The sequence below is a fragment of the Chiloscyllium plagiosum genome, unplaced genomic scaffold (genome assembly GCF_037043375.1).
Source record: "Chiloscyllium plagiosum isolate Xiang-an unplaced genomic scaffold, Cpla_swu_hap1 HiC_scaffold_13, whole genome shotgun sequence".
Taxonomy (NCBI): Eukaryota; Metazoa; Chordata; class Chondrichthyes; order Orectolobiformes; family Hemiscylliidae; genus Chiloscyllium; species Chiloscyllium plagiosum.
In genome coordinates, this window is record NW_028270151.1 from 71132028 (window position 1) to 71147531 (window position 15504).

General features: G+C 41.0%; 1 protein-coding gene across 2 annotated transcripts in view; it reads right to left on the reverse strand.

Annotated features, from left to right (window-relative positions):
- LOC122555793 (serine/threonine-protein phosphatase 2A regulatory subunit B'' subunit alpha) overlaps positions 1-15504 on the reverse strand; it is a 183455-nt gene that overhangs the window by 59598 nt on the left and 108353 nt on the right. For both annotated transcript variants that reach the window (XM_087993750.1, XM_043701935.2), the window contains exons 3-4: positions 12956-13059; positions 8891-8993 (exon numbers count right to left, since the gene is read on the reverse strand). In XM_087993750.1, coding sequence (XP_087849876.1) covers positions 8891-8993; positions 12956-13059 — 207 coding nt within the window. The remainder of the gene's footprint in view (positions 1-8890; positions 8994-12955; positions 13060-15504) is intronic.

The following is a 15504-nucleotide window of genomic DNA, read 5'->3' on the forward strand; positions in this document are numbered from 1 at the left end:
AGGATCCATTGGGGCCTTGGAGGGAGGTGAGGGCGCAAGTTTAGCACTTCTTGCGGTTGCAGGGGAAGGTGCCGGGAATGGAGGTTGGGTTGGTGGGGGGTGTGGACCTGACGAAGGAGTGGTCTCTCTGGAACGCTAATAGGGGTGGGGAGGGAGATATATCCCTGGTGGTGGGGTCTGTTTGGAGGTGGCGGAAATGACGGTGGATGATACGATGTATCTGGAGGTTGGTGGGGTGGAAGGTGAGGACCAGTGGGGTTCTGTCCTGGTGGCGATTGGATGGGTGGGGTTCAAGGGTGGAGGTGTTGGAAGTGGAGGAGATGCGGTGGAGAGCATCGGCGTGGTTCTTGCTGATTTTCCCTAATCTTCCCTTCTCCCCACCTTTTCTAATCTCAGGTCTCTCGTTCAGACACTGAACACCAAACAAGCTTGCTAACAGCTTTATGTGCCATGCATAACATGTGGCAACAGGCCTATCTGTATCTAGGTTAACATCGTTAAAAATCACACAACACCAGGTTATAGTCCAACAGGTTTTATTGGAAGCACACTAGCTTTCGGAGCTAGTGACAATCACCTGATGAAGGAGCGTCGCTCCAAAAGCTAGTGTGCTTCCAATTAAACCTGTTGGACTATAACCTGAAGTTGTGTGATTTTTAACTTTGTACACCCCAGTCCAACACCGGCATCTCCGAATCATAGGTTAACATCAGTGGTCATCATTGCCTGTGGTCATCACCTATAGGCCTCAGTGGGAGGTGGGATGCTGAGACTAACCACAGGATTTCATGTCCTGTACTTAAAATTGGGGGTGAAGGCAGGAAGCTGGTGGGGTTTTTAAAGTGCCCTCTCTGCCCCCAGTCATGTCACTAGTGAGGCAAGAAGACTGCCCACAGATTCAAATGATGACACTGTTGTTTCTTGAGCATATGGCTGTGAGAGAAGGAATGGGTGAGGAGAGGGAAAAAGGTACAGCAACAGTAGGATGGTACTCATTAGAGTCCTCCCAGTTTCAGTCTACCTCAGTCAATGGTGTTTTCAACATCCCGTGTTGTCCAACATGCCTCACTGAAGGCAGATAAAAATTTGACATTTTGCAATTTTCCTCAGCTGGGGCTTGGTTATGAGCTACCTTTTCCTGAAAGTGGAGGGGATACCTATTCCGATGTTTTGAGTTTCAAAACCGCTTGCAGTAGTAATGCATTTTACAGTTCATTGAATGCATGAGTAAATGAGCATGTTTGAATACAGGTAAGTTTTACTTGGAGTTGAATTATGAACTGCAGCCTGAGCGGGTGCTAGGCTCCTATGGGGCTGTGGATACTGCACGATGAGAATTGAATGTTTTGAAAGATACAGCAGGAAAAAATTAACAGAATGCGAGGAAATCTTGGTACCATGCCTATTTAAAGCAATCACTTGATATAAGAAGCAACAGTATGTCCTTAACTTGGCAGTTTTGTAAAGATCGCCTATTTATTTCACAGAGGTGAGATTTTCTGATTCAGACACAAAGTCACTGATGTGTGCATTTATCTTGGTGGGGTTTGTAACTGGGGAGTACCTGGACTGCCAAATATGCCAGTCTTCCTTGGGTCATATTCATGCAGCAGTGCTTCAGCTGCTGCTTCCCTACATTGGACCGCACAGTGCATCCACTTGAATGCTGGGAATGTGACCACTTTGCTTTCAGTTCACAATGCTTGTTGCTGAACTAACAATGCAAGCATTTAAATTCTGTTGCAGCCCTTTCAACAGTAACAGCAATATAGCAAAGTTCTTTCTACTGTCCATCTGCTCCCATGGGCAAGTAGTAAGTTCAACATGAACATACTTGGTCCAAAGCCCAGAACTCTGATTGAATGTCCACAAGTGAAAAGCCTACAATGTTCCTGTCTGGAGCAAACAAAATTAGTAAGATTTACCCCAAATTTGCTCAGTTGCTTCAACAGGACAGTAGGTGGCACCCCTTCCTAGGTCATGTGCAGTGAGGCTTAACCCCCACACAGAATAATTTCAGAAACATTAGGAACCACACTTACCATCAGAATAAACCTGTTTAAATAATTTGATCTATTCTTATTTTAAAAATATGTTCAAATAGGTGACCCTTGCAACTCAATGACTGAATTTCCTCTCAGATGAGGAATTAGTAGGTTTGTGTGTGATGCTCATAATGTTGAAGTACGTGCAGAATCTCATTAAGTGTGGGAGAATGCTGTTTGAACTTCTGTGTTAAATTCAAAAGCTCTTTTGCAGTGATTCATGTAAATGCTTACGACACATACACCCTCATTATATTCTCCAATATTTCTAAACTGACAACAGGTTTAAAAAAGGAAGGGGCCTTCACTCTCATAGAATCCCTACAGTGTGGAAAAAGGCCATTTGGCCAATTGAATATATCACACTTCCTTCAATATCACTGGGTCAATATCCTGGAACTCCCTCCCTAACAGTATTGTGGGGTATTTGTGTACATTCCTGATGAAAGGCTTAGGCTCGAAATGTCGACTCTCTTGCTCCTCGGATGCTGCCTGACTGGCTGTGCTTTTCCAGTGCCACATTTTTTGAGTCTGTGTACCTACATCAGTTGCTCTGCAGAGGTACAAGGAGACAGCTCACCATCTTGTCAAGAGCAATTAGGAATGGCCAATAATTGCTGCTGCCTCTGCTAGTGAAGTGTACATCCCTTGAATTAAAGAAAGTCCAGTGACATTACCATCATGACACGGTCTCTTGCTATGCATTTCATTTTCTTATGTGGACAGGGGAATGCCTTCACTGACAGCACTAGCATATCTCCAAAACTGTGCTCTGGTGTCATATTAGATTTATCAGCCTAGAAACTGTATAATGACAGGCTAATCATCCACAGGTGGCATAATCTCAAGGCCCATGTTGCTCTGATATCCACTGCTAGAAGCGGTTAGGTTAAGGTCAGCATCATGTTCCTCCTCTGATCTGGTTAAAAATCTGAGGTGTGAGCTCACTTCACACCTCTGTGGGGTAGTGTACTGACACACCAGCATGCTGCTTCTTCACAAACAGCTTGTTGGCTTTTAGAGGTTTAACCAATTCAAATCTTTGCTCCAAAAATAGTCTTATCTTCATTGGATAAGATTGCTCTTGCAAATCACAGCACTGCATTCAATGGAGAAGATTAGTTGCTGTGCTAGGCACCTACAGGAATATGGTTGGCACTAAACCCAGGGGAGTGATTTTATAATTCAGCAACAATTACATATCACAAAAGCTTCAGATCACACTATTTAAATGCAATTTGAAGACTGTTGACCAGTTTGGCTGTCGTTTGCAGAGGGGTAAGTCAACTTTCTTTTTAGAAGAAAATCACTGGAATTAAAAGTTATCCTCCCATCACTGCTACACATCAATTATAGGAAACAGGCAGGAGGCTGGAAGAACACAGCAAGCCAGGTAGCATCTGGAGGTGGAGAAGAGTTACACATAATACATTGACTTCTCCACCTCCAGATGCTGCCTGGCTTGCTGTGTCCTTCCAGCCTCCTGCCTGTCTACTTTGGATTCCAGCATCTGCAGGTTTTTTTTTGTTTCTTAGCACATCAACCATAGCCAAACACTATAATGTTACCACTTTCTTTGGCTAATGTGTATTTCAGCTGAACCCCACTAAAGTTGGTCAATTAATCACCGTGGGCAGCACTTTGATTAGATTAGATTCCCCACAGTGTGGAAACAGGCCCTTCGGCCCAACAAGTCCACACCGACCCTCCGAATAGTAACCAACCCAGATCCAATTCGCACCGACTAATGCACCTAACACTATGGAGAATTTAGCATGGCCAATTCACCTGACCTGCACATGTTTGGATTGTGGGAGGAAACCGGAGCACCCCAAGGAAACCGACATAGACACGGGGAGAATGTGTAAACTCCACACAGACAGTCACCCAAGGCTGGAATCAAACCTGGGTCCCTGGCGCTGTGAGGCAGCAATGCTAACCACTGAGCCATCGTGCTGCCGCAAAGTGCGGCTGCTGGCGTTGTTTACGTAGCTATCCCTTGTGAACAAAGTCCTTCAGAGATCACACTTAATTTGCATCCCAAATAGAACATGATTCCTTGAGAGGTTACAAAGAGTGTTGTTTGAATTTGCTCATGCAGTGAATTAGCATCATTAAATATTTTCCTAATAAATACATTAAGCTTTGCCTTAAATTGAAACTATATTGATTAAGACACCAATCATTTCTGAATGTCAGTTTCCTGTTTTGCAGTCCCTAAAACCTTGGGGTAACAGAAGCAGGAAGCAATTTTGTGCACGTTGAAAGTTGACGTGTCACTCGTACAAAAAGCAATTTTACTCAAAAAGGAGATCAAGCTCAGACAACAAATTTAATCCAAAACTTAGGTATTTAACATTTGATAACAATAAGGAGAGGTGATAGATCAACTTTCATCACAGTGATATTTATCGTAATTCAGGACTGAAAGGTTGTCTGTGCTGTTGAGCTATCACACCTATAAGTAGTCACAAGGGGTCAACTGAGAACAAAGGAAAGTATACTATACGCAAAGTGTAGGAGCCACACCAGGCACATCGAAAATGAGGACTCAACTCGTTGAAGCTAAAGCACAGGATGACTTGCGTGCCAAATACAGAAGCAGCACGCAAAAAAACCATGTTGATATCACACAACGTATCAGATTCATGTTCCGCAGTCCTGCCTCACCCAGTCATAAATGATGGTGCACAATTAAACAGTTCACTGGAGGAAGATTTCACAAATATTCCCATCCTCGATGACTGGGGAGCCCAGCACATCAGCGCAAAAGATAGGTCTGAAGCATTTGTGTTCATCTGAAACTAAAATTGCCGAGTGGGTGATCCAACTCAGCCTCCTCCGGAGGTCTCAGAATCACGTATCACCCGGAGGAGCTGGTATCAAGAAATAGCTGAAGACACTGTGGTCCCTGGCAGCATTCTGGCATTGATACTGACACCTTGTGATCCAGAATTAGCTGTGGCCTGGCCAAAGTGTTCCAATAGAGCTACAACACTGGAATCTACCCAACAATGTGGAAACTTGCCCAAGTATGTTGTGTTCACGAAGTTCAGGACAAATCGACTCCAGATAATTTCTGCAATATTAATGCACTCTTGATCATCAGCAAAGCGTGGAAGGAATTGTTAACAGTGCTATCGAGCAGCATTTAAACAAACCCCACTCACAGATGCTCAGTTTGGATGCTGTCTACCACTAAGTCTCTCACCTCCTCACACTCTTGGATCGAACATGGACAAAAAAAGCTGATCTCCAGAGACATGGTGAGAGTGATTGCCTTTGACATCAAGATAGCATTCAATTGAGCATGACAGAGTTCAAATTAGTCAATGGGAATTGGAGAAACCGTCACATCTGGTTGGAGTCATACCTGACACACAGGAAGGTGATTGTGCTTGTTGGAGGTCAGTCATCTCAGCTCCAGGACATCTCTGCAGGAGTTCCTCAGAGTAGTGTCCTAGGCCCAACCATCTTCAGCTGCTTCAAAGACCAACCCTCCATCATATAGTCAAAAATGGGGACGTTTGTAGAGAACTGCATAATGTTTACTAGCATTCGAGAGACTCTGATACTGAACCAGTCTGTGTCCATATGCAGAGTTGTCTGGATTACATCCAGGCTTGAACTGATAAATGACAAGTGTCAGGCAATGCCCAGTTCCAAGAAGAGAGAATCTATTATGTCTTAATTGGCTCAATAGCACTACCATCGTTAAATCCTCTCCACTAACTATATCCTGGAGATTATCTATGACTAAAAGCTGAACTGGAGTAGCTATATAAACATCACTCACTAACAGATCAGATCCACGCTCCATGTTCCTACCTCATCTGCTTGTAAATTAAACAATTCAGTGGAGGAAGAATTCATAAACATCCCCATTCTCAATGACGGGGGCACCCAGCACATCAGTGCAAAAGATAACAACTCCAGTCTTCCCAAAAGCTGTCCATCATTTATAAGGCAGAATTTGATCAAATATTCTCCACTTGCCTAGATGGGTGCGCTCCAAGAACACTCAAGAAGCTTGGCACCATCCAGAATGAAACAGCCCACTTGATTGGCACCTTAATCAATACCATCTGAATTCATTCCCTTCCCCACTGACGTATAGTCACATCAATGTATGTTATCTACAAGATGAGCCTCAGTGACTCATGTTCTTTTATCAGCCAGTGACTTCTATCACCTAGAAGAATAAAGAGAACAAATACATGGGAACACCTCAATTCAGGTAGAGCACTTATCAGGGACACCAAAACCTAGCTTAAAATCCTGCAAGTTCCGGCATCTCCAACCTGAGAATACCCTTATAAAAATTTTCTTCACATTCCACACATACAGGTGGCACAAGGTGGCCAGTCAGCTATACAATCAACAGCTATTTTTATTTCTGATGCAGCTGCCTCAGGAGACACCTGATTTCAGTTTGCAAACTTATTTCTTTTGTTTCATACACAAGGCAGATCAAGCAGGATCTATGGAGGGAGAAACAAGAGTTACCATTTCAGGTCAATGACTAGCAGGATGGTCACCAACCTGAAACATTACCTCGTTTCTCTTCCTACAGATGCTGCCTGACCAGCTGAGCATTAAAGCACTTTGCTCAAATTTCATATTTCTAGTCATTCTCAGTATTTTGCCTTCTCTTTGTTTCAGTTGATTTCTCATTTTTAACATTTTAATTAAGGTTAAATAATTAAATTCAACACATTATGAACAAATCCAGGAACATAGAGGAATAGAATTTGTTGACACATTGTTCCATTTTTTTATAGGAACAGGCTAGTGGTCACATCAAATGTATATAGTCTTGCCACGTAATTTAACCTTTATCATTCAGAATCAATCTCATATATCCACACTGTGAATTTGGTGTGGTGTCCAGAACTAAACATTGCACTCAAGCTATGGTTTAACCAGCTTTGTACAGCTGTAACATGACTTCTAACCCATTGTATTCTAATCCCTAAAGCTCAACATTCCATTAGACGACTTTGTAAACATCTGTTGTTGACATTCTAAAAACCCTTGTTAGTGGCATTCACTGGAAAACTACTTAGGGCCAATTGAGATATTGGAACTTTTAACCATGCTTCAGAGAATTTTAAAATACTTCCAGGTTAATTATACTTTATTTCTTAAAAAGGTAATTGCAGATTTTGAATTTAATTCAAGTTTCACCATCTGCCCTAGTAGGATTTGAACCCATATCTCCAATGTCATTGGCCTGTGCCTCTGGATTACTTGCTGAGTGACACTACCACTATGCCACCACCTCCTTCATTTGCATTTACTCAACTTTTTTTCTTATGTTCCATCCATTTATGAAGAGAACTCATTGCTGTGGCACACCTTCCTTTTGCTCTATTGTCATTGTACTGCTTAGTTCTCTCTTACTCGTTTCCTGATTTAATTGCTTTGCACCTTTTTAGGTTTCTCTTAACCTAAAATGCCCAATGCACCATTCCTGACTATGACTGTAGTCTCTTTCACATCATTTTTACTATTTTATCCAACTAAGATTCGGAGATGCCGGTGTTGGACTGGGGTGTACAAAGTTAAAAATCACACAACACCAGGTTATAATTCAACAGGTTTAATTCGAAGCACACTAGCTTTCGGAGCATTGCTCCTTCATCAGGTGATAGTCACCTGATGAAGGAGCGACGTTCATGAAGTTAGTGTGCTTCCAACTAAACCTGTTGGACAACAACCTGGTGTTGTGTGATTTTTAACTTTATCCAACTAAGATTGCTCCACCAAAATTTACTACATTGAAGTGCTTGCACAGCCTTATTTATTCTTCCCATTGGCTCTTGGGCCCAGCCTTGTTCAAGTGGAACTCATCTCAAAGCAACAGTCCCTTACTATGTTGGTGTAGTATGAAATACAACCTCTCATTCTGACAGCACCTCTTTTACCACATATCCCTTTGGCATGTGCAGATCCTTCAAGTAATAATCTACAGAATCTAATCCTGGAGGTTGTTCTGCAAAAAAAAAAGAGCCCCTAGTATTTGCTGAATTGGACCTCCCATCAATTTCCCTATGTTGTTGAACCTATTGTAGGCCACAATAGCTGAATGCTATACTCCTTGCCCCAGTATCCTTGCTCAAGATGTCATTTACCCTGGCATCAGGTTACACGTTGTTTGGACTCCGTTCTGAATCTGCATCCTCTCAAGTATTGAATAACCTAACACTTAACAAGTTACACTTCCCTTCCGACTCCATTGGAACAGTCCCCGCCCCAAGGGCGATGGTTGGCATTCTGGCTATCGTTTTGATCATTTTTATCCTCATACAGGTAAATACACTGGACTTAATTCTACCAGTTTCTGGTGACAAACTGAGAGGGTTAATCATACAGCAGTTAATGAAATAAGGAGGGGAGTCCAAAATCTTCCTTCTGCCATTGCATATCACCAGCATTGGGAACCTTACCACCCACTGGGGAGTCAGCTGCATCACTTAAGGGCCAAATTAAAAATTTCTCACTACCCCATTGACATTTTGCTCACATTGGGAGGGAACACCATCTTGGCCAAGTCTACGATCCCTTCACAGTTTTAATCGATTCTTATCGAGGCACCTCAGAGTCTCCTCATTTTCAACCTAAAAGGGGAACCTCTTATTTTTAAACTAATTATCATCCCCTAAATGTCCCCTCATTATCATCATCCTCCCAATGTCCATCACTTCAAATCTCCTCAGTATTCCAAGCCAGTCACACACAATTTTTAAAAAAATTGCTCATAAATGATCATGAAAAAAATTGGTTTTGTTAAATAGTACGTTGCATTGAAACATTCACAAGATGACAAAAGAGTAGGTGCAGACCTGCAGCAGTGGGATGAAGTCTTCCTGTTCCAGATAGTTACAGCCTGGTTTGGCAAGAAGATAAACAAACTTAGATGCATCATCATAGTAGTTCTGCAGTACTCTGTGAAAGATAGAACCATTGCACATATTACTCAGGGACAGTTTAAAAAAAACACATTTTGTACATATCAACAAATAGTCCTGCCTTAGATCTTTTTTCATTTCATCTTATATTAATGTCCCCTTTCTATACCAATCAACCACTAAAGACAAGCCGTTTCCATGCAATGCATCTAAAAGGCTCACGGGAATGAACAGGTGTGGGTGTCTAAGCCAAAAGCTCTCTTAAAGAACTGGCACAGGCCCATGGGTTGAATCTCCTCCTTTCTGCGCTGTGATTCAATGATTACTTCACCAATTGAAAAAATTGAATCAAATCACCTCATTGATTCCCTCTTAAACTGTCCAATGTCACAATAATATTTTAGAAATTTTCTATTAAAGTTTTCTAGTAACTTTGTATTCCTCACTCTGTTCAATCTCTCTAAGATCTTTGTGTGAAATGATCTGCCTGTACTGCTTGCAAAACAAAACTTTTCATTGATGTGTAACTGACCAAAAAGCTGAGAAATTGTGCCTCCAGCAGCCTTCTTGGTTAAATATAAAAAATCTCAAAGTATTATTTGAAAGAGGAGCAGGGATGTTATCCCTGGTGACCGGGTGAAGATCTATTCCTCCATCACCATCAGTTTTAAAAAAATCTTTACCGCACCATTATCAAATAGTTTTTCATGGCAGCTTGCTGTGTGCATATTGGCTACTGTACTTCAAACAAAGTTCATTAAGATATCCAGTTGTCAAAAACAGCACTATAGAAATGGAAGCTTTACTTTCTTCTTTTAGTTTTGTACTCTTATCACCTATTAGATTAGATAATGTTAATAAGAAAGATGAATTTGTCTACATTATTCATTAACTATCCACCTTAAAGGCAACTTCAAAAATCCAACAATGCTGACTTTGCCCCAGTGTAAGTTTTCGCATTTATCAATTTAGTTTTTTAAGTTCTGAGGATTACAACCAAATGGAACTTTCAAATTCTAGCTACTTATTAGCATGAAATTAAAGTGTAATTCACCTGTGCTGAAGCTCTGACATCATTCAGATAATCAAAGCCATTATCCTACAGCTGCAAGATAAAACATCAAAGAAGGTCCCAAAAGTAAAAACAAAGTTTTATATCCATATTCTTCAGTCAGTCAAGGGAAATTTACCTTTACACCTCAGTCTATAAAATATAGGAAGCAGTTTGTTTTATATTAAGCAGTATAGTTTACAGTTTGCAACATTTTCACTACCTGTGTACTCCTTATATTACATTAAACGACTCAAATTACCACTAGATCTTTGTAACCTATGTGAAGGGCATACTTATAAGTATAGTATTCACATTATTGCTTGGTGACAATAGATCATAACAGGTTTTCCAGAATCCTAATGGTTTCATTGACCCAGTGGAAAACGTTCATAACAAGAGCCAAGAATATGAAAAGGCCATTTTACCTATCGCATTTTATCCCCCGATCACTCAATCCCCAAGAAATTGATATTTACACTTACAAGATTCAGTTTGTGTTTCTTCCTCTGCTAAACTATCTGCAAGACTGTTTCAAACATACATAAGAGTAAAAATCATTGATCTTTAATAGCAATTTAGAAATTTTTCATGTTAAATTCAAACTTGTTTATTGCTAGACTAATTAAGCAACAACTTGGATAAATGTAACAGAAGTTAAATCGACATACTAAGGGACTAAGGATTTGATATTATATCCACTAGGATTTGAAAGGAAGTTTTATGAACTAAAAGTTAAAATCAAAAGAAAAATAAACAAAAGTCCTGGAAAGAAAATTTCCAGATTTAAATAGGAGATTGAATGAAATACAGATCTATTTTGAAAGGAAACGTTTATTCTTTCTGGGATGTGGGTCAATACTGTGGCCTTTCCTTAATTGCCCTTGGGATTGAACCTGTTGGGATTTTAGAAAAATTAATGGTAGCTTCATGGTCATCACTATCAAGATTAGCTTTCAGTTCCAGGTGTACCAGCTGAATTCAAATTCCACCAGCTGCCACCCTGGGATTGGAACCCATGATTTAATTTCTTATTTACACACGCACCTAATTACAGTGAAAAGTTTTGTTTTGCAAGCAGTACAGGCAAATCATTCCACACAAAGATCACTGGGTGATTGAACAGAGTGAGGAATAAAACGTTACAGCTCCAAAGAAGGTGCACAAAAATCAAGATCAACATTAGATTTGAAATTTGAGAGGCCCATTCAAAAGTCTAATAACAGGAGGGAAGAAGCTGTTGTTGAACCTCTTGCTACATGCGTTTAAGCTTTTGTATCTTCTAACTGACGGAAGAGGTTAGAGGAGATCATAGCCGGGGTGGGAGGGGTTTTTGATGATGTTGGCTGCCTTTCAGCGGCAATGAGAAATGTAGATGGAGTCAGTAGATGGAAGGTTGGCTTCTGGAATGTTCACCAACTTTCTGTAGTTGTTCCCAGAATGTTAGCCTGGGCCACTAAGTTACTAGTCCAGTGACATTACCACTATGCTACAGTTTCCCCATGATCAGACAATGCCCTGGATCACAGGGGCTTAAAATTGCCAGCTTGATGTCTGATGATGGGATTCCAATTCAGTTTAAACTGATAAGAAGTTTTTCACTGACAGCCATGAAGGTCCTGTAAAGCCACATTTAAGAATAAAAGAGCAATTCAAACAAAAGGAATCAGGATAGTATAAATTTTTTGCGCATCCCCTTCACTTCATCACTGGTGGTTGTGCCTTGCACTGTCTGAAGTTAACTCCTAGACTTCACTCATTCGACATTTTTTCCTTTCTAATTCCCTTTCTTCCTTTAACATATATTTCAGCAACACGTTTCATCAGATAGTATCTTTTGACATTGAGCAAGCTGCTTCACAGAAGTGTATACAAACAAAATTTCAGATCAGTTGACACAGGAGGAGATTAGGACAGGTAATCAAAAACCTGGTTAAAGAGCTAGGTTTGAATGATCATATTAAGGAAGGAAAGAGAAATAGGAAGCAGAGGTCTTTAGGGAGGGAATTCCAGTCACGAGCTAGCTGAAAGCAGGACTGCCAACGACAGAGTAAATTAAAATTGGGAAAGCACAGAAGTCCCCCTGACCAAAATTATAGACGTCCCCCCTATGTGCCTCTTTGTTTGGTTTGGAGTCCAGTTTGAATTGACTATGCTTCTATATAGTACCTTGGGATGTTTCTCTCTGTTAATGATGCCAATAAATGCAAATTGTTTTTAAATCTATGGCTCTGTTCAAACTGCCTTCTAAACATAAACCACTCCAGCTTGCAAGAAATGAATCTGCCCGAAAGCTGTGTGGAGAGGATTAGTTTGATGCGCGCAATAAGATTAATCTGTTTTAGGATTGTTTCACATTTCTAAACAACATTCAGGCAACTTCGTATCTCATTGTAAAAGCAACATCATGTAAAAAAAGTGACTTATCTAAACAACAAAATGAAATAAGTGAAAAGAATTGACTTAGTTAACTGTGGCTCAACGACACGCTTCTTGCCTCACATTTAGAAAATAATGACTTCAAGCCCCATTTTCAAGAGAGATACATATATACACAATCCAGATTAATACTTCAAAAAGGATGTGCCATTCTCTCTTTAAACCAGGCTCCCATTTACTCTCTCTCAGACAAACATAAATGATTCCCTGGCAGTTTTGAAGAACAGAGGAGTTTTCCCAATATCCTGGCCTTTATTTATATCTCAACTAGCATCACCTAAAACAGATTATCTGGTCAATAATTTTATTGTGGTTTGTGGGATCTTGCTGTGCTCACAGTTCAATACGACAGTTTAAAGAAGTGCCCAGTTGGCTGTAAAGTGGTTTGAGACGTCTGGAGGTCGTGCAAGGTGCTGTAGTTATTTTCCATGAATGTGAGGTACACGCATCCTTATATATTACCTGCTGGTCACTGCAATAGCAAAACACAGGACAGGGCTGATACTCACTTTCTCCACATTGTTACAAAAGAGCGTACAGACACAAATCCTGTCCGTTCTCCACCAGCAGAAATGAACATGGGGGCTTTCCAGTACAAAGGACAGCCACATGCCTGAAAAAAGAAACAAAAATCAAACTCCATATATAGCTTTCCTTTCACAGAAGCCAAAAGGGAATGATGAATCTTTGAATAAATCTATCACAAACATATTTAAAATAAAGTGGGGTTTTCACTGCAATTTAGCTGATATTGGTTGTGATAAAAGCATGCTTTATTTCTTCAATTGCCCAACATTTAGAAATTTTCTCCATCCACATTTGTCCTTTCACTTCTCTAAGCTGGGTTTCAATACAGCCCGAAAGATTGATTCTGTATAATGACAAGTTTTTAAAAAAAAACTAGTATTTACTCTGTACGTTAATGTAAACCCCGGTTTATATTAAAGTCGGACAGTGAAATGTTTTACGAAGCTGACTATTTCTAAACAGATAGTAGCAGTGGTGCAGTAAAAGAAATGCTACAGGTCTCAGCGTTGATATTAAAAAAAGTCATTTTACTTTACCCACTTTATGATGATGTCTGGTAGAAAATGGAAACATTAGAGTCAAAAGCATTGGACTTTGGTTAAAAGAGATTTATGAAATATTTTGGCTTGTATTAATAATTGCATCACTGGGTTACTTTGAGGATTTTTAAAAAAAATTCTCTTCTTGATTTGGCTAAAATAAATTAAAGTTTGTTGAATGATAAATTTTTATGGTTTATAGGATCCAATATTACTCTCTCCTTTGTTCTGACAAAGAGACTCAACCCAAACCTACCTTAGATAATGAGAGACTTGCTGAGTCTGATTTTCACACTTTTAATCAAAATGTTGGGGGGGAGGGGCAGGCATTAGCTGGGCACCAACACAGCAGTTCCACCATCACGATACCGCGACCTATCAGGTACCAATCAGCTAAATAAGCGCTGACAAGCAGCTTAGGTGAATTCTTTCACGTATTGCAGGCTTTGTCATTGGTACTGATGACTGCCAACAGCCAGACCTTGTCAGCTTGTCCAAACAATAGTCAGTCCAGGACTATTCCTCAGGGGATCCAGCCGTGAGAAGGTAAGTGTTCTTCATATTCTTCAGCCAGGGTTAGGGTCATAGGGGATGTGGGTCAGACAGTCGGGAATTTAGCCACTTTTCCAGTCTATCAGGATGACAGGTAATTGAGGCAATGGTGAGTTGAGGCCCTTAACTGGTGAACAAGGTAAAGTCATTACAATCCCAGAGGACCATTGGGCTGCTCTCTCATTAGAGTGAGATGGCTGGTTTAACCTGAGAGTTGCTACACCTCAGGTGAGGGGAATGGTCAAGTAGATGGGACCTTTGTGGTGACCTCAGCTGATGTGGGAATTGAACCCATGCTGATGACATCACTTTGTACAGCAAACCAGCTGTGCAGCGAAATGAGCTAACCAACTCCCTTACCACGAATGGCACCTTAAGGTCCTTTAACTGGCGGAGGGATGGGAATGTGTGGGCATCACAGTGGTACAGCGGTTAGTACTGCTGCCTCACAGTGCCAGGGACCCGGATTTGACCGAGCCTTGGCTGACTCTGTGGAGTTTGCACGTTCTTGCCGTGTCTGCATGCGTTTCTTTGGATAGTCTGATTTCCTCCCACAGTCCAAAGATGTTCAGGTTAGGTGGTTTGACCATAGTAAGTTGCACCAATATAGTGGCCAGGGATGTGGAGGCTAGGTGGGTTAACAATAGTAAATGTGGGGTTATGGGGCTAGGGTGGATACTGTTCAGAGGGTTCATGCAGACCCGATGGGCCGAAAGAGCCTCCACTTGTACTGTAGGGATATTATGATTTGAAGTCCCTAAAGAATGTTTTCATTTGTATTTAATTGATATGGATGGGTATGACATGAACTGTGTCGAGAGGGTGATGCTGGAAAAGCACAGAAGGTCAGGCAGTTTCCAAGGAACAGGAAAATCAACGTTTCGGGCAAAAGCCCTTCGTCAGGAATCATGACATAAACTGTGTGCTAGTTTATGGAGTTGAAGCAGTTAAGTGCTGAGGGAAACGAGCCTCTCTTTTGTGTTGCTAAAATCTTATTTTCAACCTGTTGGAATTGGTTCTTACTCTTAAGCATTGAATTTATAAATGGGAGAAGGAACTAATTGGTGAGTAATGAGGAGTAATTTTATTTTCTACTCTGCAATCTGCAGTTTATTGCAAATAGTCCTGAAGTAAGCTTAAGGTAAGGCAGTGCAGCTCTGTTGTGTGGAACGGTTATCCTGTGTCACATGGGGACTTGTGGTCTTATCACATAGACAAGCATATGTGTGGGAACTGTCACTGGTTGCAGGCACTTGTACTGTAGGCTTTTAGAGCTTGAACAGCAGCTGGAGACATTCTCGTGCATCTGTGAGGCATTGGACTTTGCAGATAGCATGTTTAGCTAGGTGATCACACTTCAGGATAGGGGCATATAGGCAGCTAGGGAATGGGTGACCACCAAGCAGCTACTGCAGGTGTCCCCTGACATTATTTTGCTT